Below are 22,429 nucleotides of genomic sequence, written 5' to 3' on the forward strand. Positions count from 1 at the left end.
TCCCAGAGTGGATGAGGCTGTGCCCTCCACGCCAAAACCACTCTTCCAGATTATCCAGACCTTAATCAGCAGGCTGCCCAAAGGCCAGCAGGTCATGGAGGAGGTAAGAGGTCATTTGTCTGTAAAATTACTTTATATATTTACATAGAATAGGTTTTATGCTATATAGCATACAGCCTGAGTAGTTCAGGTTAAACATTGATAAACACAGGTTGCGAAAAGAATCAAAGCTGAAGCCTTCTCATTTCAAGTGTAATGTTGCCCTGATGGTTATACCACCACACTGCCACCCTGCAGATGCCTTACAAGTGCTGTTAACTCTCATCCATTTCAATTTAGGCTTTGCTGCAGAGTGAATACACAATTAGCAAAAATGCCGCTTCTGTAGCATCCCAGCATAGCAGGCATAGCCATTATTTAACCAGTGATAATTTATTCGGTGTGCTCTCGGCAGGGTGCACATGCTGACTGAGTGGCCAAGTGTAGCACAAGAACATTGTACGTTTTAGCACATTGGCATAAAATTGCCTCTGATGTGATGAGACACTTGTCATCAAAGACGTAAGTGGTGCTCATGTCAGGGCTGTAATAGAATGTGGAAGAGCGCTTCCCGCCGTTCCTGACGGCGTTGGCCGGTGCGGCTCCCGTCCCTTCTGGGTGGCCGGCGTGACTCACGAGTCCCCGCCTGGTTTCTCTCGCCGCAGGTCGACAGCGCTATTGACCTGTGCTCGGAGATGCACGACATCAAGGAGGCCATCTATGAAAACAAGAAGAAGCTGGAGGGGATCGGAGAGGATTATCAGATTCAGGTGAGCCGCGGCACGCCTCGCGATGTGACGACACACTTCACCGTGCGTCACTTGTTTGAGACAGAAATGGCGGCTTAGTATTCATCTGCGGCGCCGGTATCCTGAGACCCAGATTTTAGACTACATGAGTACAATAGGCCTGTTGGCCTCGGGAGTGGTGTGGCAGAGAGCTCCCATTCCGCTCTGGGCCCTGTGATTTGTATCACAGCACTGGCCTGCTCTGTTTGACTCTGCTGGAGGGGTACGTTTGAAGTGGCAGTGAAAATAGTGATGGCTGTTAGGGAAAAGGCGTCTTTCAGTGCACTCCTTCTGATGTCTGCCGCTGAGACTCGAGGCGTTCAAAGCAAAGGATTTTGTGGAAATAAATGTGAGCATACACAATGTGAGGACTGGAGAGCTCTGCCTTCAGGCCTGCGCTGTGTACCTGACGCAAGCCACAAAAGCAACACAGAAAGAAGTGGTAGTTTTTTCTTATGCTCAGTAATGCTGCATAAATGACACCGTGACGTTAGTGCATCTAACAAGTGTTCCTCCATAGGGTTCCTGTAATTGACTCTTTGCTTTGCTTTACAGGGAAGCAGCACCAAAGAATACTTCCTCCAGAGGACATTGCAGAGCCTGGAACGTTACTTTTACCTGATAGCGTTCAATGCATACCTTCATGACCAGGTATCTTTTTGATTTTGTAGGTAATGTTGATTTGGTGTAACATATTGTGTTCCTGATTCACAACCATTAGTCTGTAATCTCCTCTATCCCAGCTAATACCGTAATCTTAATTCTAATCCTACGCCCTGTATTAGAAGTTTATTAAATTGCTTTTTATTAATGATTCATTGATTCTGAGGTCATCTGTACTTGTCCTTAGTTTGATAATGTGTTTGTGTGTGTGTGTGTGTGTGTGTGTGTGTGTGTCCATATTCTGCAGTATCATCTTGCCTTTGCGTCCAACTTCAGACAGTGGATGTGTGCTCACCCCTGGATCTACAGACTACTGGCCTGCATGAACCTCTCTGAGCTCTCTGCCCCTGCTGATCTTGTCACTAAGGGAGCACGAGTATTGGTAAGACCTTTATCTGTGTCTGTATACATAAACTGTACCCCAGAAATCAGCAGAATAAGACAACTCAGCATCATCTGCTGATGCTAGCTTGTCATTTAATTGTGCAATATTTGCATGCCAGTCAGTGATCCTAACTGTTCATAATTGTCACAAAGGAAAGAATAGAAAACTTAGTACTAAAGGGAGGGGGGGGGCTGGAAAATTGCTTCCTTATCTCAAGAAAAAAATGATATAAAGAAACGCCTGGAAAATACAGAAAAAAGAAACAAATGAAAGCTTGTGGCTGGATATGTCCATCAGTGCAATGAAGCTAGCCAGAGGATCTTAGGTAGTTATGAAGATGGCCCTCAGTGTCTGATTGCAGGTTAAAGATGGGGGGATTTCCATCTAGCAGTGAGCGGAATAGAGGTGTGGGGGTTTTTCCTGTCCTATGTAACTGTGCTCTGTCCTCAGGTGGCCAGTGAGTTCTTGGCTCCAGACGTCCTCAGTACTGTCAAGGAGATGAAGGTGGCCAACTTCCGACGGGTTCCCAAGATGCCTGTGTATGGCATGGCCCAGCCCACCTCAGAGGTTGGATCTCACTTTGATATCTGCTCTTTAATTTTACCGTTTGATTTTCAGTCGATCTCCTCAATGATGGGAAAAGTTCAACGCCTTGATCAAGAAACGTTCTTGATTTGTTCGATATGATCGATCTAGAGGGTGCCTGTCACCATCCCGATGTGGAGATCGCGAAAGTGTCTGGTATCTGAAAGGGGAGAGGTTTCGTAATGTGCACTTACTGTTCAGGCTACAGGCGCGGTGCTGGCCTATCTGACGGACGAGAAGAGGAAGCACTCCCACGTGCTGTGGGTGAACCTGCAGGAGGAGCTGGTGCTGGAGGGCAACGGGCAGGTGTTCACCCCCCGAGAGCCGTCCTGTCTGGAGCAGCACATCCCCGTCCTGGCTGGCGACTCGCAGCAGATCGAGGTGAGGGAGCCTGAACACCATGCCCCTGTTCCGCTAAATGAGAGCGTGTTTTGGTTGGTGCCGCTCAGCTCGAAGTGAACACAGTCTTCTTATTCTGACTCGATTGCTTCTCCATCCGTAGTGTCCCCATAGTGACCGATGTATGGTAATATACTTAGCTTCCGTTGCCTAGCCAGATTGCATAAGTTGACTTGTGGTTGGGCTTGAATGGTGTTATGCTCACACTCACTGGCCTGGGAGTGTTGTTAGCCTGGTCTGACACTGTGGCTCATTTAACTTGAATGGATGCACTTATGTTTTATTGTCACTCTGGATAAAAGCATCTGCTAAATTCACGTAATGTAATGTAATCCCTTTGATTTTGAGTGTGGAAGCTTCCCAAACAGACCCCATAGAAGACTGTTCAATAATATTTCTGCAGGCCAAAGTGTGTGTTTAAAACCATGAAGAGAATAACTGATACACTGCGACACACAGTTATATCCAAAAGTGACTTGTGAAATGTATTGTGAAAAGTGAAATGTATTATGAATTATGAATTGTTTTGTGCTTGCTTTAGAGGACAGCAGGAATATAGCTGTGTTAGCCGCGTATCTGATATGCGATTGTTCAGAGCGGGATTTCATCTCCATAATGCATTCTTGTCCTCAGATGCTGGAGACCGCTGTCAAAGAGGAGATCCTGAGAGCGCAGAAGTGGCTAGAGGTGACCCTGGAACAGGAGAAGCAGATGAAGATGTTCAAGACCTGCCTGACTGTGCAGGAGGTCTTCAACCAGCACAAGAGTACTCACGAGGGCCTGGTGTACAAACGCATACCCTTGCCTGACTGCTGCGCTCCTAGGGAGGAGGTAATGCATTGCGGGCTCGGCAGTCACACAGCAGACCTGCATCTCTGCCAGAAGACACAGTAGTGCTAACGTTGTACAGAAAACAGCATTTTAGGTCCAACAGGTTAGAAATGTCTGTGGGCTCCCTCTAGTGGTATGAAATGTTACAGCAGGTGTTGAACAGCTGATGAGTTCATATTTATATGTAGCAGCCTCTTGTAGTTGTTTATATTCGCCTTGTTGTGTACTGTATATATTTTAATGAATTAGATGTGAATTAAAATGGTATAACTGAATACAAAGAAAGTACAGTTGAACTGTTTTTTTGCACTAATCAAGGTAATACTCACAAAAGGCATACTTTTCATAGAAAGCTTGTAATCTGTAATTACATTGTTAAAATGTGATTAGGTAGCATTTTAAACACCCAGGAAGCACGTGTGTGATCTTGAGTGTGTCTGCCAGTCTGTCCATGTATTGTGTTTATGCTGTGTGAATGCTCGGAGCAGCGTCTCGTCTGATTTCTGAGTGCGGTCCTCTCAGGACTTCGATAAGCTGATGGACATGATGAAGAGCTCTCTGGCAGAGGATCCGTGCTCGGCCTTCGTCTTCAACTGTCACAATGGCAAGGGCAGGACCACCACCGCCATGGTCATCGCCGCTCTCACCCTGTGGCACTTCAACGTGAGTCCTCAGTGTCCCCACGGTCCCTCCCAGCTTGCCCAGTACTTCTGTGGGCATGTCCTGTTCAACCACACTCTGCACTTCCTGTTTCACGCCTGGCTGTGATGATGCATTTATTCTGAGGAGCCGTACAGGACCCTGAGGCCTTGTCTGATTTGCGATTTGTCTCTCCAGGGTTTCCCCGAGTTTGCTGATGATGAGATTGTGAGCGTTCCTGACGCCAAGTACACAAAGGGAGAATTTGAGGTAACTTTCTTTTTTTACATATGTGGCACTTGTGACCTAGATACAACACTGCCTAGTCCTTTCCCAGAACAATACATCCCAGTCCTGAACACCATTTTGTTATGGTCATATATGTTATTCTGCATTATATATTACAAAATTATGTTGATATAAACTATTTATCTATTTACTCATTGTGCCTTCAGGTGTAACACATTGTCATTTTGTTGACACTTTCTGCTTATGAACCCATTTGAAAAATATAGCGTTAGCATTTGGTTTTTTACTTACACTCATCCTGTTTTTGCTGCATTTTGCAAACATAGAGGGGGACATTTTCAGATTTGCATCTTGACTGATGCTCTTGACTGCAGGGGGAATGGGTCTGCACATCTGATGGTAAACTCAGAGGTGTTCCTAGCGCAGGTGGCTTTGTGCTACAGTATTGCTAGGGTGAACCAATGAGAGTGCTGCTACTGAGAGTCTCAAATGTCTAACTGATTAATAATGCATGATCTAGAAAAAAGACATTTTTTGTGGCTTTTGACAAGTGTTCCTTCAATGTGCGTATGTATGTGCATGGCAACATAACTCATTCAGACATTGTTAATGACTTTGCAGGAATGTAGCCCGCTTCCACTTTGTAACTTAAATAAAGGAGAAATACAGGAGTAATTACATTACAGGAGCTTCACAGAGGAGGGTTAGACAGCCTCCAGTGAAATACAGGATTGATGTGTATGGGCGTTGGTCATGTAACTGTGTCGACGCCCAACCCCACCACACACGGTAAACCCAAACCCTTTGCCAATCCATGTGTTGGTTGATGTTGTGTCACTCCTTCTCAGGCATGTAAATTTTGACTAGGTCATTTTAGGACCTCTCCGCATCAGCACCCCACCTCTTGGGCGCTCAGAGTCAAGGAAACCACCCAATACCAGTTCATCCTGTAGGGATGTCTCCTCCCACCTCTAGTACTGCTGGCTGCCTATTATAGACCTATTTCAAGGAGCCTGGATGCAGAGCTAACTCAATGCATCTTGTCACAGACCTGGCACTGAATATTCCCAAGTAGATTTATGGGGTCACACTATCACATAGCCCTCTGGTAATCACCTTTCCGCCCGGCCACACACAGTCTGTCTCTTGACTGCTTATCCCTATGCCTGGCCGAGCCTTCTGTGTTTGCTCAAAATTCTTAACAGATATTGATACAGTCATTGCTATATTGCAGTGGTAATCTGATTCTTTCTCCTGCATGGAGGAAAGGTGTTTTAGAGCTTTTCTAAGTATACAGTTCAGATCAGATCAATCATTGGTATGCATTCTTTGGAGAGCCTCTGTTCTAGACTTGTTGAACTGTTACCGTGAGTAGTATCTTCAGCTGAAACTGTGTGAGAGGGTTCAGGCGGTACTCTCAGCCTGGGTGTCTCAGCCTCTCAAATTCCCAAAATGTGGAAGAAAGATAAAGCTCGGAGGGATTAATTAAGCACTCCCGGGGAAACAGGTGAGTCCTCCTGGTTGAACCAAGTACAGACTTTTTCTCTGTACAGTCCCACAGGGTAGGTTCTCACATCGCTTCACATTCTGTTTACATACCTGCAGAAGAGAATGTCTTCCCGAGAACTGCAAGTCTCTGACTGCCTTGCTTTCATACCCAATATAATCATTGGTTGACTGCATCTCTCAGTTCCGTCCGACACATCCTTATTGACTTAACCTGGGGTCTCTGGGTGCCTAGGGATACTATCATACACCCTCACCATGGAGACCCAGCGGGGGCTGATTGAAATTCAGCTTGTCTTCAAGTGTCATTGAAGCGTAATCCATGGGAGAAGCCTCCTGATCCACAGCCATCTCAAGGTTTTCTCAGTGACTTCAGTGGTGTTAGTTACAGCTCTTCTCCTGCCGTCTCCTGTGATGCCCAGATCTCTGTGTAGTTTGTACAGTCATTGCCCCGCATGGCCTACGACGAATATGCGTTTAATGTGTGTAATTGTGCAGGTGGTGATGCAGCTGGTCAGGCTGCTGCCTGACGGGCACCGGATGAAAAGGGAGGTTGACATGGCCCTGGACGCGGTCAGTGAGACCATGACCCCCATGCATTACCACCTGAGAGAGATCATCATCTGTACCTACAGACAGGTAGGAAGCCTTGCGATCACGCTCTTTGAGTCTTCCTTACTGTAAGGAACACGGCCTCAATTTGTCTCTGATAATGACCACCATTGCCTTAGTGAAACACACACACAAATAAACAAACGTGATAAATACATATGTAACGTGCATAATAAACTTTACATGGGATGCAGTTCACATTTACAGTCAGTTAGATGGTCCTTACTGTATAAGTCTGCTGTAGAGTATTTCGGAAGCTTAAAATTCCTGTTATGAGCACCACAACCACCAGTGAGCATTGGTAAGTGCAGCAAAAACTTGATTGCAGATACTTGCAACAGATACCGCGCATAAAATTGGTACTTGGTTGAGGTCAGCATTTGTAGAATGCTGATACTGCCTTCTGCGTAGGAAAATGGAAACTAGTTCTATGCTGCTGCAGCAGTGCTACTTGAGTATGTTTCTTATTATGAATCATTGCAAAGAATTGCCATCACATTGCAGAAAATAACTCCAGGGCTTTCTCATTTTGCTGAAGAGTTCTGTTGTGTACATTGAATATTTTTTTTAACCGAGAATGATTGTCCTGCTGTCTTCCAGGTAAAAATGAGTCTACAACTTTTGCTTGTAGTGAAAGTCTGTTGGCTTATTGGAAAATGTTTCTTATTGATTCTTCAGACATTGAGAACTGGTCTTCCTTCAAACCCCAAACTGTTATTGTGATGTACGCATTCAGTCGATACATATCAGAGAGGTTTTGATTCCTTTCCAGGTTCCACCGCATTCTGTGAGTAAAAGAGAGCAGTGTGCAGTGAGCCAGATTTAGTTGGAAATTCTGAACTGAATTGCTAAACCCTATTTCCGTTTGTGATGAGACTGGGAATCATAGGCTGGGCATTTTCATCCCCAGAAAAAAAAACCCTCCAACCACACAGGCTTTTTTTCTTATACAAGAGCAAGAAATGAATCTGAGGAGGAGGCGTGTTGGACAGGATGCTAATTCTTTGTTCCTTTTTGTGTCAGAAGAAGGTCACCCTGAGATTAGTATGTCTGTTTCTGGTGGCTGCGAGGAGGAGTCGCATCTTTCATTGCAGAACTGAATGTCAAAATAAGTAGTTTTAGATTTGAAGTTGCCCCTTTTTTCTGTACAATATTGTCAGTTACGCTGCGGGTGCCAGGGGACGTGTCCTTGCGCGACATGTTACTATCCAGTGAACCCAATATGAAAGGTTTTGCTGGCACGGGAGTCTTCCCTTCCTTTTTGTTTGCTTTTAAATCCTCACATCCCCTTGAAAAATGGTTATGAGCCGTATCGGAACACTCAGAACATTTGCTGCGCTAAAGCGTCGCAGGTGTTCTGTAGCTCTCGTATATGCCTCCCGCTGAAGAGCGGGCGCCGCACACGTAACAGTTCTCACAGTGGCCTGTAGGTGGCATGCACACACTTTTCAGTGACAGATGTTTTCAGTGGGAGATGCCGAAGCTTGCAGTCAATCCAGGCAAGCAAAACAAATGGAAAAGAGCACTCGAGGTAAATCTCAAATGAATGATTGAATATTTATGTCAGTTTTGTTTTTTGGCTCTTGTTTTTGTAGTGCAGTTGTCAGAGGGAAAGTAAATATTTTATTGCAGTGAAAATAACAAACGGCGAAGCAGCTTTAGCTGTTTCAATAAATTACGTCTTATTGACTTACAAAGAGGATTTAGAAGAACTAATAATGAAAACCACGGCTTCCCACCGTCAACAGGCTCACTGGTTTTCAAGTATTTATTTGGCAGTATAATTTCAAAGGGGAAGTTATTTGCGAATTGATAAGGTCACTTTCAACTTTTTATGAACTTGTGTGCTTCAGGAACTCCGTGCGTAACTGTGATGTGTCCCGCTCAGTTTTCGAGAGTGTTTTCAAACGGAAGAGTTGACCGGTGTGAAATGCGATGCACTGTACGATGCGAGCGCTCTGAGTGCTGTGCTGCGTTCTCTGTCACGGCCGCACAGCTGGAATGCAGCCGCTGGCAGCGCTCGTTTCGCCGCTGCGCGTTAAAGCCTCCTCTCCTCACGCGGCCGCCGGGCTGCCGTCCGCATTCGCCGGGGCCCCCAATCAATGCGGGTCTGTGCGCCGAGTTCACACATGGGCTGGAGATACCCGGCGCCCGCCCCGCTCCGTCAATGGGCCTCATTGTCCGGGGGGCCACGTTCTCTGTTTGCTCACTCCGACAAAGCGGTAGTCCGCCCAGTTAGCGTCCGGGCTTTCTTCTGCCTCCCCCCCCAAACGCCCCTCTGCTCCGAGGGCTCCGTATCTGCCCATCTGAGGGAGGTGTCAGTCAAGCAGCCGGGACTCCGCTTACCACCATTTTAATTACTTTGGGGGTGGTGGAAAGGAGAGAGAAATATTATTTACAACTCGCGGGAGTGTGTGATGAATGAGGGGGCTTTGTTCTTCCCTGCAGAAGCTGTCACGGCCGATTATCTCCTGGTGGCTCTGAAGTCTTTACCTTTAACCCTTACCTCTGTGGAGGGGGGCGGGAGGAGCCTCAGGTTGGCACCCTGTCCCCCACTCTGGCCTTTGGCCTCTGTGCCGGCGGCGCAGGGTGATAAACAGGCCCAGATGTGCCGGAGAGGGGCGGCGTGCGGCTTTTTTGGCAAGGCGCTGAGAAAGGCACGTCTTGTTTCCCCCCTTGTCGTCCCCGCTGCCTGACAGTGGTTGGAAAATGTGTCTTTGATAGAGAAAAATCTATTTGCTCTCAAGCAAAGAAAACATGAAAGAGCTGAGGGGCTGGGTGGGCCTCTTCATGTAAAAAAAAAAAAAAAAAAATTAATGAAGACTGGACCTAAACCCACCCCAGTCCACCCCCCATATCCCCCCCCCAATCCATGCCCCCTCTCCCTTTGCCCCCCTCCCTTTTAGGCATGACACGGAGTGCAGATGGTCCCTCCCTGATCAGTGGGGCAGTGCACCCGCTTCGCGCTGTTCCCTAAACTGTCCGCCGTCTTGGAGGGGAACTCTCCCCGGAGACATGCTTCTCCTCATTAAAATTTGAAATCGATTGGAAGTTGTTCCAGTCAGACAGGGTGGGGGGAATAACATCAGATGCTTGGCATTGACTGCGCTGAGCCGGCGCCACTTTCCCCATAGAAGATTTGCTTTTGGTACTTGTCAGACACTGCACCTTGTGACTCGGAACTCTGTGTCCCACACAAAAGGGGCTGAATGAGAGAGCAACATTAGGTTGCTGTGAAATTAGCCTAGTCATGATTGAAAGGCCAGACAAATTAATGTGTTACTTGTTCCCGCAGCATTGACATAATTCTGTGAGGGTCAGAAAAGGGTTAAGGGGAAATGGGCTCCATATGCAGTGCAGGGTTTTTTTGCATAATCTATCCAGTTGTATTTCACCGCTATTAATCTGGTACCTGCCTTGTAGCTCTTGTTATTTTAGCCTCTTTCCCGCTCTGTCTTGCTCTTGTGCTCTGTGCTCTCTCTCTTTCTCTCTCCCCCTCTCCCTCTCTCCCCCTCTCCCTCTCTCTGCTTCTCTCTCTCCCTGTCTCCCCTGCCTCTGTCACAGCCATATGTGTCTGTGGGCTGAGGACTAACCACCAGCAGGCCTCTTGGGCATGTCCATAGACCCTGTCTGAGTCCAGCCCGTCTGTGGGTGGGAGATTGTTTACCCTAGCGGTACTTCATGAGAGGATTTAGTTGGCTGCTTCCTTCCACAAAGACGCATGCTGAGATTCATAAACGATGATAACTATGGAGAACTTTACACTGAATGGAATGTTGCAGTATTTAAATGCAGGGATTAGTGAGTGTCTTCATGGGTAAGTGCTGGAACCACCTCCATTTAGGCAGTCACTTTGTGATTAGTAAAGACTCACGTCATGGCCTCAATGAACATTGGAGGATCTTGCCTTAAACAGTAAGTGCACTGCTTTACAATGCAACGTGGAGTGTCTCTGCAGCCAAACTATAATGCACATTTCCTCAGGTGCCAAAGAGCAAAAGGAAAAGTAGAAAAACAAGTGAAATATTCCAGTAAAAATGAACCGAGACGTAAATCAGGCCGCGTGTCCCCAAAGAAAGGCTCGGGGGTTTGGATGGAGGAGCGGAAAAATATTTTCGGAAACAGGAGAACTTTGTGAGCAGGTTTCAGAGGAAAGGTGGCGGACGTCACTGGTGGGGGCAGGGGAAGGAATCAGGCGAGACGCGTGGGGTGGAGGGTCTGCCGCAAGACTGGCGGCCAAGTGCCCCAGTGCCATGGAAGACAGACAGGTGTGAGTGGCCAGTGTTGGAGCTCGGATGAGACTTGTGGGGTTTTGGGGGGGGGCACTCTAGTTATGGTGAGGAGGCCTTAGGCCTTCATCTCCTTTCCTCCGTCTCCGAGCTCAAGGAGGAAAAAGATGAATCGGGTAATAAATCCGCTGCCGTTCACCTGGGAGTTCATTCGACACAAGATGGCCGATTGCAATTGAGTTGAGACTGGAGAGCCAAGGACAACATTTGTTATACTTGCCCTCTTAAACATGAAGCAGGTTCTTATGCCTCAAGTGCAGGGGGCTCTCCCAGCCTGTGAAAGGCTGCCACAGTGAGCCGCGGGGGAGGAAAGCTTGATTTTAATTTCCAACCCCCAGCATTTTGCACACCCCTGCCAATGGAAAAATTTGCAGTAGTTGTGTACAGAAGATGTTGTTTTGATTGGGCTGCCCCCCGTCCAGTTTCTTGGATTGAACCGTGGCAGGTGATTATAGACAGGTTTGCCCGAACAAACAGGTTTGCCCAAACAAACGCTTGGAGCGCAGGCCAGCCTATACCCCTAAGATGATCTTAGGGAGGCACGTCGTCTACATTGAGGACACAGCGGAGATGACCAGACGACCATCGGCAGGGCTCTTCCAGGGGTCACCATGTCAAAGGAGGTGATGGAACGGAAACAAGTTGAGTGCACAGCTGTGGAGGGCGGGAGAGGGCAGACTGGTACATTTATTTTGGAGGAGCCTCCCTGAGCTCCAAGTCACTCTCAGAGGCACAGCTCAAAGAACAAGCAGCTGCCAGTGCCGGGTCTATTTTCGACATTTGGACATGTATGCCCAATATCCTTTTCCCTTATGTCATTATGTGGTGTTTGCAGCTGTGGCAGTCAAATCTGAAGTGTTATGGCCAATATGTGCTGGAATGGAAGAGGAAATAGAACTGTGTTGAGAAGTGTGCGGTACCTTGGAGACGTGATCTCAGAATGCTTACTGACAGGCGTTTGAGCGGCGGTGGAAACGTATAGGGTTTTATTTTCATTAGATTGCTACTTTGTGCGTCAAACAACAGAAGTGGTGGAAAATGGTCCAATTTCAAAGCTCTTGTTCCCAGCGGAGGTTATGCTTCTGGTCATGTCTGACCGGCCCATTTGAGGCTTAGAAAAAAGACACGGGTGCCGTTACCAGCTTCGCGGACCCGGCTCGCCGCGATCTGGCAGACGGCGGAATGAGAATGGATTAGATTTATTTCCAATGGGGCTTACCCCGAGGGTGCCTTTGCCCATCATTCGTTAAAATTGATATATGGCCAGCATGATTTAACACACATGGCAGGGCCCGCTGTCACAATGGAGGGGTTTGTTAGTTTGCCGCATTCCAACTGTGCCATTTCGGTTGCCCGCGTCCCCTAAGCCGAGGATTTGATTCGCTCATCAATCACAGGATCGGGCGCTAGCGCAGTAACTCACGGCTGATGAAGGCATCAGCGGAGCAAATGACTACAATCCGGCCCCTGATAAATGCAGCGGGACCTCATAACCAGAGATGGGGGGGATGGGGGGGGGCATCTCAAGACACACACATAAATAGCGGTAGGTGTCATCAGTGGCAAAATAAGCTCTCCCTCATCCTCAGTCACTGATTGTCTTGAAAGTTTATGCACATGTGACCTATAGGGCCAATCACTGAGGCAAATTTTCTCATTCGTGCCTTAAATCATTGGCGCAGCCTCAAGCAGCAAAAGAGATATATATATATATATATATATATATATATATATATATATCTGTTGCCGTGTTGACCGTATTTGGGCAAGGCGCTGTCGCTTTTGATCCACCCATCAGGAGGGCCCAAAGTGCTTTTGTCTGCCTCATTGCACATCATGCAGTCAATGGCACATTTCAGCTGTTACGTTTGCAAGTGGACGTGCTGTTGAGCTGGAGTTGCTGTCCCCGTCTCTGGAGGAAGCCTCTGCCTCACTCCGTGTAGGTCAGCGTGTTTGGGCTATGTTGCATCTTATCAGTTCTCACAGGCCATGTGCAGTGGTGACACGCTGTGATGCAACCCAGACATTCTCCACCAGGGTGGGATTGTGTGTATGGAAAAGCACACTATCAGTGTGGCGCATGGGGACTGCCTCTCTCAGCGCTGGGAATGACACTGCCTTTAAACGCATCAAGATTAATGTCTTTGCTAATGCTTTAAACTGCCTCTCTGCGGACAGGCCCTGGATGGCAACAGATGGGCCCACTCTGTGAATGCCTCTCTCTAAAAGGATAATGTTAGGTTTTCAGCGCCATCAATTTGGAGCGGCATGGCCCACAGAGTTTATAGGAGCGGAGCATGATGAGAATCTGAAGGAAAAATAAAGAGCCCAGGGTTATGGGTAATGCCTGAGAAACCCTCCCAGGCAGACAGTGTCCGTGAACATGCTGCGGCTGCATTTTTTACTCTTATCAGCATTTAGTGTGTCTGCAGCATCATGGGAGCAAATACGTAAAGGCATCGGGACAAAGAGTGCCAAAAAAAGACAAACAAACAAACGGAAGAGCTGGTGACCCTGCAGGTCAGCCGCGGCCTCCCTTGCAGCCGAAGTTAGCCGTTCCCGGCCACATTCCTCACCGCTCTCCATTCTCAGGGCTAATCGTCCGCACATGTTGAAGCTGATCAGTTGGCGGAATCTATTTCTGACTCTTACTCTGATCCACGCTACTGGCCCAATGCTTTTTTAAAATTTATTATTTTTTTTTATGCCCTTTGCATTTTCACAAACCATCGTCCCTCACAACGGGCACCCTACGCAGAACTATCATTTCCTCCCCCACTAAACCTATCATTGCCTTGGTCTGGAGAACCCAGAATAACAACACTTAAACCCAACCCTGAGTGTTTAGGCATGTCCCCGTAGCTGTGGTTATGGTATCTGAGGGATTTTGCAAAGCCAGGGTTCAGTTCCCGAGAAGTAAAATTAGCAACCGCTGCAAGCTTCCATTCTTCCTCTCGCTCGTCTGGTTTGCGCGAATGCCTGTAGGAATAGCTCTGGAGTCAAGAGGCCCCGCTGGCTCCAGTGCCAGCCCCAGGGGTCATGCGGAAATCGTGACCAGTTCAAGTTGCAGGAGAGTTACGTTTTCGCCTTGCCCCAAGCGAGACTCTGCGTTTCATATGCGAGAACCGTTGTGACCTGACGGGCAAAACGCCATGTCAACAGTGTATGAGCCCTCTTCATATCAACCCCCAAACACGTCAGCTACTGGAAACCCAGTGTTTTCACAGTTTAATTTTTTACCCCCCCCAATTTGCATTGTTGTGTGAATTAAATGGGATGATTAAAGTATGGATTATGTTTCAGTTTTATGTTTTCATCAGCTGATAATACACTGGCTAACAGACCGTTCAAAGTTAGCTGACTGCCCTAGGTAGTTGAAATCACCTTGTTTTAAAGCAGTAAACCAGTGTGGGGCGATGCTGTCTTACAGCGGAGGTTCGTCTCCCCCGATGATTGCTTGTGCGGCGAGCTGTTCCGTGGGAAGCTGCATTCGGATTGACATCTCGGATTGAGAGGCTTTTCACGCGGGCCGACTAAGTAAAGGAGATGCACTTGTGACGGTGCAAGGCGATTGTTCCCGCAGATGGCTTCCTCTGAAGAGGATGCGATGCGATGGTGTGAAATAAGATGCGGAATGAACACGCCACGGTTGGCGCTCGGGCCCGGAATGCGAATGCGCCGCCCGAGCGGCTTTGTGCCCTGCGCAGCCGAGGGGGGTAACTGTCGATACAATCTTCATCTGTCATCACCCGTGATAATTAGTAATTAAATTAGCACACAGTAGCCAGGATTGATTGGAATGCTTCCGCTGGGGGGGGGGTTGTGAATTATTGGCATTGACTCCCAGCTCTGTTTATTGAACTCTCATTCTATAGGGCTGTGTTTGCACCGGAAAGGCTGTGAGACACTGTGATGATTGCAGTCATGTACTATGGGGCAAGGGCATCACAAGCCATCAGAATGCATGAACTGGCAAGATTGGTTCTGTGTGTGTTCAGAAATTGTGTGTTTAAATTTGGTTCCTCCCGAGGCCTTTGCTTGTGGTTGTGCTAAACTTAGTGCAATGGTAAAATTATGCACTGTGCGGCTAGGCCTACAAGACTGTATTGCAATAACGAATTTGTAGTGCTAACCTTAAAAAAAAAAAAAACTACATACCGTGTGTACAGTTTTTTCCACTCCTTTGTTCTTCTAATTTCTTCCAGTATGTTTTCATTGTTAATAATATCAAAGTGTTCTCAGATGTTTATCTCAGACAAGGTTACTTAAATAGAGCGCTAATTAAAATCCTATGGGAAGGATTGAAGAGCAGCTTGACTGAGGAGATGAAAAAGACGCTTCAAAGTTAATTGATAAAATGCTTGTTGCTTGAGACAGTATTCTCATTTCAATCAGATTGTCACCTTTTTTCCGTTCTCCTTCAGAGTTTCATTATTATCGTGTTTCAGTTCATTAGTGGCCTGCAGATAAGGCCGAATGTGAAATTATTCACTGACTGAAGTCTATTCCTCCGGCTAAAGTGAAACAGATGGTGAAAGAATGTGTGTGCGGCAGACGTATGCTGTAAACGTTAACGCAAAATACTTATATCATGCCGAACAAAACACTTTCGCTTTGGTCAGCAATGAAATGTGGTGTGTATGATTCATAATTCATGTTCACTTGGTGTGATTTATTAATTGCGAATGTTATCGTGGCCTCTGCAATGAGATGTATGCTGCCAGCAAATGTATTGGCCTCTGCTGCAGGGGTAATTAAAAAGCACAATAATTTTACACGAAACAAGTGTATATTTAGGTACTCCATCAGATCTGAAGCTTTTATGTATCGTTTGATGGAAATGCTGACATGTCCTTTTTGCAGTTCCAGCCTGGTTGTTCCAGACATGACCTAGAAGCTTTCATGACAGTTGTACACTGCAGAGTCTTTGTGATAGACATAGTGTCTGTTTTGATTTAAATTCTGCAGTTTATAAGTACAGTAAATCTTGGACAGTCTGGTGGGCATTTCATGTTAGAGCTTATCTCTGTTGAATTATATGGTAATAAAATATATATCCTGACAGTGGTCTTATTTCTAATCCAAGGACTAACTTTGACACAGAGACCTAGAGACGAACCAGAGAAGACCTGGAGACATTGCTGAAATTCCTGATTCTCACAGGAATGCAAGTCCTTGTTTTATAAATGTTTGATTTACATCCATCTTAATGATATAGAAACTCGATTCAACATATTTTTATGTATGTCACCCTGGTGTGCAGTCATGTATTGTAGAGCTGGCCATGGGACAGAGGTTACACTGGCCACTTAAAAACATCTCGCGTCCCTGTAGCTTCCTCACCTCTGTACTCCTCCACCCACCACACACCACACTTCAGCCTTCCCAAACCGAGGACACAGAGGGGTCACATGGGGGATTCAGTCATTGAAAACTTAACACAGAGTGGTCATAAAGTATAATACTCCTTTCGCACGTCCAAAAATGAACTAAACTATTTACTTTTGCTGTAAAGATTTTTCAGTGAACATTGACACGGGCACCTTTTGTATCAAAACAAGTTGTTTCCCTGAAAATGTGATGCAGAATATCAGAGGTGATGCTCTTTATAGCGGCATAGATTTGACCTTGCTGATATCATTTAGAACCTTCTGTTCTGTAAACCTCTGTAAAAAGTTGAAGGTAGTGAAATACGGTGATCTTGGGGGATTTACTTTGTTCAAGACTTTCCCTGCAGACGCAAGGTCACCACCGGAGTTCTCTTCCTGGGTAGTTCGCATCTTGGGTTACACCTGAATCCGAAATGGATAGTGTTCCCGCTAAAATGGAATTTTAAGGAATACGAAGTTTTTCAACCAAATAGCTGGAAGCTTTATGACCACCTTGTGCATGACTTGTGCAAGAGGATGTTCACTGGAATACTTCACCTGGTCAGGCACCATCAAATTCACCTCCAGTCTTTTCCTGTAGCACATCTGCATCTGCTGTGCAAGTGGAAGAAAGAGGGGAGGTGGAGGGGAATCTGCGAAAGACATCAGAATGTGTCGTTCCTTTCTCCTGACTGAGGCTGACCTTTTTGCTCTTAAAAGCCAGCCATGCACACCCGAACAATCCCTTAAGAAAAACCATGCGTCTTGAGACCAGATGATATACTGTATGCCACCTTGATTACCGCACTGTACGCAATAACTTTAGGCATCATTTGACAGTTCGTTCTTTGGGAACGTTTTGGAAATGTAGTTAGCGTACCGGTTACAACCCACAAATTGTACATATTTTCAGATGAGTGAAATATGTTTTTTCACGAGTAGTTCCTTATATGACCCAAACTCTCCAAAGGGTGGAATACCTGGGAATGTATTGCCATGAATGAATCTTGGAGTTAGAGATAATGCCATGCATCCACTGCTGGCGTCTGTCAACCTGCGAGCCCTTCTCTCGCTTTGACTTCCAGGAGTTAAATCGCTGTCTCCAGTTCTCTGAGCTCAAGCTCAGTCTGTCTGTGAGGGATTACGGTGCTGATTCACCTTGAGTTCCCGTCTGTGTCTGTGACTGCAAATGACCTCCACAGACCAGGTGTATTCCCTCCCGCCACCCCCTCCCTTCCCCACAGCCTCCTGCCTGCCCATCATCAACACTGCACTGCAGTCACTGTCGGGGGCCTCTTTTCAAGCTACGCTGAGTCACCTTAATCCCTGGGTCAGAGACCGCAACGTCTGCCAAAACTACTTTAGACTGTCCGGATTTTCAGAGAGCTGATGTGTGTAGCAGCTCATCAGAGTATTTCATGTGCTGAATTCAGTTTACAGGAACCACAGCCTGGCTCCCTGTAAGTGTTAGTTTTAGACTGTACTGAGAGTCGATGCAGTTTTTTGCCTTTGTCATTTCTGTACAGACAGGTGTTTGCGCCACTTTTGATTCTGGGTTTGCAGAGCATAAACTGTCCGCTCGAAAGGGATTAAAAGATTCTGTGTCTATGGACACATTGTGGTCGACCTGGAAACGGGATATTTGAGGGTTGGTGAGGGGGATATGAATGACCTTGCCAAAGGGAAACTTTATCCCAAAGCCAATGCAATACTGAAGTCGTACTGTGGGGGGATGGAATTTCATTACTTCTAAGAAGAAACAATTGAGGGTCTTATGGGTTCTGACTGCTAGGTCTGACACACACATACGCAACAGTCTGGACTGGAAAATGAGGCCCTTGCGTTCAACTGTTCAGGCGAAACATTTCTAGTATTGATTTTTTTTGGAAGCTCATTTCAGAATATGCAATTTCCTGTTGATGGCTGTTTGTTATATGTGTATTCTATGTTAAAAATCTTTTCATTGCACAGGTACACAGTAGTGTCCCATATTTAAAATATGAGTATGAATTGGAGGAGGAGGGATGTTGGGGATGGCAGGATGTTACTCCAAGTGAGAATGTGTAGTCATGCAGTTGTCCAGAAAATGGGTTTACTTACTGTTACACAACAGAGAATACACTGTACAGCTCAGCCCCTGTGAAGTTCTGTCTCCGGCTTTATTGGAACCGGGAGGTAACAGAAGGCTACCGATGTCACCTAATACGGCTTGTTAACCTTGGACAGGAAATTAAAAGGACAAGAGAATCATTGAATGTGGAATGTTCCCCCTTTCTTTCAACACTTTTGGGATTTCTGTTCTTTATCATCAAGCCTCTCCCCAACGACATGTCAGAAACAAAGAAGGGGCAAGAAGCGTAGTGTTTTGAAATATTAAAATGACACATGTCGTGACACGGATATTAAAATAATACTCTGGAATGTCAACAGTTATTCCTGCAGAATTTGAATAAGAAATTCCTTGTAATTTCTGCTTCTTAGAAAATTTTAACGAAACAAACAAACTTTGCACAAGTTTGGCAGAAACGCAAAAAAAAATATATATATATATATAGAGCTTAAGATATTAACAGGTGTGTGTTATGAAACGGGATTTACACACCTGTTGCTTGTCATTTTAGCAGTGATATTGAACTGAAACTGACTTCTTCCTTCAAGCAGTTGTTTCAGAGCCCTTTATGAATTTGGAGTGCTAATTGGGGCTGTGGTCTGTATTGCATTATACTGATGCTGCTTTTACTCTCATTAGTTATTTATTTGTCAGATTTCTTTATGTAGAGTGACTTGCAAAGCAAGTGGTAGAACCCAGTGAAGAGTGGAGTACAAAATACAATTTAAATACAAATTACCATTTACTGAGAGCCAGTCCAGCCTGCAGCAGTGTAATCCGTGCTCTAATTATAGGTGTGCATGCAAAACGATGCCTTCCAAATTGGAGGAGGTGGTAACATCAGCCATTCAAATTCGCTGTGTTGTCACTCATCCTGAATGGCTTCTCTTCTTTTCGCATTGCAGGTTCCCCTTAATGCCCGATGAGTTCATGTTTATTTATACAGCGGCCCCCAATTTGACTGCTGACAGCTGAACCCTTTTGTTTTGGAAGGGTCCGTGAATTGATCATTCAAGCGAAAGAAATGGCCGGAACGTTTCCCAAGGGGTGAACAAAACGGCGTTAAAACACAGAGATGATGCATCGTCTCACACCGAGCGTCTAGATTAACTTGACTTCTGCTTACGAGGGATGTTGGATTTGGTGGAATTCCGCTGGGGGGTATGGATGAATGGCCAGTTGTGCTAACCTGGGTGGGAAGGGCCAGTGCGGAGGCACGTGGACTGGACTTTTTACCTCAACAACCCCACTGCCCGGTAATTGACAACATATGTCCAGACAGACCTTTTTGGGTTCTGGCTCAGATCACTTATGTCTTATTGGAAAGAGAGGTCAGACCTCATCTTCAGCAGACAGCTCATGCTCATAATTGTTGCAAGGAAAACAGTTCCCCACCCAATGAAGTTATGCTCTTCTGTGCTTTAGGGAAATGCATGTATTAGGGAAGGCTTTTTTTGTACTTTTAATCATTTGTGGCATTTAATCATCTGGCATTCTGAAGTTGAGGGAGCACATTAAAATTTATTTCATTTTTTGTAGAAAAAGGACTCATCATTTGATTTTGATGGAGGAAATGATCTTTTTTCATTGGAGGGAGCTAAGGAAACGTGACAACAATGGTGTGGGTAATCCAGGGTGATGGATGCCTGAGAGATTAATTAACGGTATAATATGTTCTCTTAATGTAATGATGGTTAGGCCTCTCTGAGACACCTTCAGGATTATGATGGAGGGTGCACTCATTCCATTAGCATCAGTACGATTGAGACGTTGCTGCCGTGCTATCATCTGCTGAGTGTTAAATGTTAATATGTGTGAAAATTTGCAGTTCAATGGGGCCTCTAATTGCTTTGCCCTCTCTCTTTATAGATGCATATTTATGAGAGCTGCTGCTCCTTAACTCATTGTTAGGGACAGACTTGTGGCCACACCTTGACAAGGTCAGGTTGCATGGAGGTAGAAGGCCTATGGCCACATTCTTCTCAGCCTCACCCCTGCCTCTTTCAGGCACCTTTCGACCATAAAGTGCATGTCAGGGGGTTATTAAAGTGGAGTCTGGGGCCTCCGCTAAACACATGTTTGTTGACTCACCTCAGGTAATGAGAGAAAGGGCATGTGGGAGAAAAGCAATGATTTCACCGCCAGACATGTCATTCGAGCTCAGAAAGCCAATTTAAAGGGACCATTCCCTTCCTTCGGTCATGTTTTAACTGGACAAAATCACTTTCAAATCAAGTCATTTGTGCATAATGATTGTGATCAATCAGTGTGGGGTTTATTAAACTGAGGCAAGTGTCTTTGTAATGGAAGAACCAATGTACCAATTAAGTGCTATGGTTGAACCACATACGTGTGGCTAGAGTTTTCTGTCTTTCAGTCTTTCTGTCACTGCACAGCCCCTTTCTAGCTATCACTGATGAAATAATGTCTGTGAGAGTGTTTTCGGGGAATCTTTTTGAAATGGCTTCAAAAAAGGCCTGAGGGTGCCTAATGGTGATTGCCGCCTGTGCAGAGCATATTGTATGAAAGCAACCAAAGGTCCTTTCAAGTCTTTCACCAGTTTCTTTCTCAGAGTTTTACTTTGCTATAAAACCTATGGCTGGATTGATGTGCGCACACACACATATTTACTATTACCACAAAGAAACCACTAAATGCTTCTGCTTCAAGCTCTGGAAACCTTATGTATATATGTACTGGTATTGTCATGTGGAGAAAAGAAAGCTCTCCTCACTGGCTTGGTGGCAGAGTGAAAGAAGGTGTTTGTGTGGTGATAAAATACCCCCCTCAGCTCATTTCGGTCCTCCACAATAGCAGCCTGTAAGGATCTCACAGTCCCACTTCCTCGGGCTCCTGCAACAATGGAATGCAGTCTCGCTTTGGCCTGGCTCCATTTCACACAGTGTTCGGCTGTTGGGAGAGCATCCATCATGCGGACTCAAAGGGTGGCAGAGTTATGGCTTTCACCTTTGACAGTGAACAAGGTCTGGGCAGTGCTCTCTCTGTCCTGAGAGGCCTTGTGCTGTTAAAGAGGCGGTGACAAGGAGTGTTCCCCGTGCTTCTTCGTCGTCACGTGTATGGAACACAGCGTTTTGATGTGGAACTCTAAAGGCTGCAGTGCTATTGTTATATTTATTATTTGGTAATACATCTGCATTATTACTGATTATTATTACCCAGCATGACTCGAATTGCTTACTGTGTGTGGTATTCGGTTATTGAATTGGATATACAGTACGAGTCAAAAGTTGATTAACAGAATGGGATAATGGGAAACATGCATTCAGACACATCATCTAAAGGCTTATGCTTAAATGCTTGAAATTTGTTTCTTAGACAAATATAAATAGTGAAGTTGAAGTCACTGCATAATTATTATGTTATTTCCTTGTTTTTTGTTTTTATTATTATTTTAAGACATGAAAAATAGTAGAAATAAAGAATAAAAGTTGTGTCCAAACCTTTGTCTGGTACTATACACTGAAGCAATTCCGGTAAGGTTCCTTAATGAAGGGTATAACAAGCATCACCCAGGGTTGAAACTTGAAGCCCTATGGAAACAATTACTGTTCCCTGACCAGTGTGCCGTTATAGCACTCATCTCTTTATTCACCATCAAACACATTACCGTTAATCCTACATAGTCCTCTAGCAATTATTTATGCGCACCTTTTGTTTTCTGGAATGTCCCAATAGTCCTCACCATGTCTCTAACATCTACAGTGGTATTTTTCAGAATAATTTTGTATTTTATTCATGGAAGCAGACGAGTCCAGCTCTTTAAATTTTGAACAGGTGAGAGTCAAGGTCCTCTTTAGGCACCTCCCCTGCAGAAAAAGACATGTTCTGTGAAGGAACAGTGGGTGAGTGAACTGTGTTCCTCAGCGCATGCAATTAGAATAATCACATACATGTGACTGTAATAATACTGCCAGCATGGTTAGTATTCTCAGAGATACTGGGGA

General features: G+C 45.6%; 1 protein-coding gene across 2 annotated transcripts in view; it reads left to right on the plus strand.

Moving 5' to 3' along the window:
* pald1a (phosphatase domain containing paladin 1a) overlaps positions 1 to 22,429 on the plus strand; it is a 72,510-nt gene that overhangs the window by 27,104 nt on the left and 22,977 nt on the right. For both annotated transcript variants that reach the window (XM_036515535.1, XM_036548041.1), the window contains exons 9-18: positions 7 to 103; positions 705 to 809; positions 1,383 to 1,478; positions 1,738 to 1,872; positions 2,326 to 2,442; positions 2,662 to 2,841; positions 3,493 to 3,690; positions 4,213 to 4,353; positions 4,528 to 4,599; positions 6,583 to 6,723. In XM_036515535.1, the coding sequence (XP_036371428.1) occupies positions 7 to 103; positions 705 to 809; positions 1,383 to 1,478; positions 1,738 to 1,872; positions 2,326 to 2,442; positions 2,662 to 2,841; positions 3,493 to 3,690; positions 4,213 to 4,353; positions 4,528 to 4,599; positions 6,583 to 6,723 (1,282 nt within the window). The remainder of the gene's footprint in view (positions 1 to 6; positions 104 to 704; positions 810 to 1,382; positions 1,479 to 1,737; positions 1,873 to 2,325; positions 2,443 to 2,661; positions 2,842 to 3,492; positions 3,691 to 4,212; positions 4,354 to 4,527; positions 4,600 to 6,582; positions 6,724 to 22,429) is intronic.

This window comes from Megalops cyprinoides, chromosome 1 (genome assembly GCF_013368585.1).
Source record: "Megalops cyprinoides isolate fMegCyp1 chromosome 1, fMegCyp1.pri, whole genome shotgun sequence".
NCBI lineage: Eukaryota > Metazoa > Chordata > Actinopteri > Elopiformes > Megalopidae > Megalops > Megalops cyprinoides.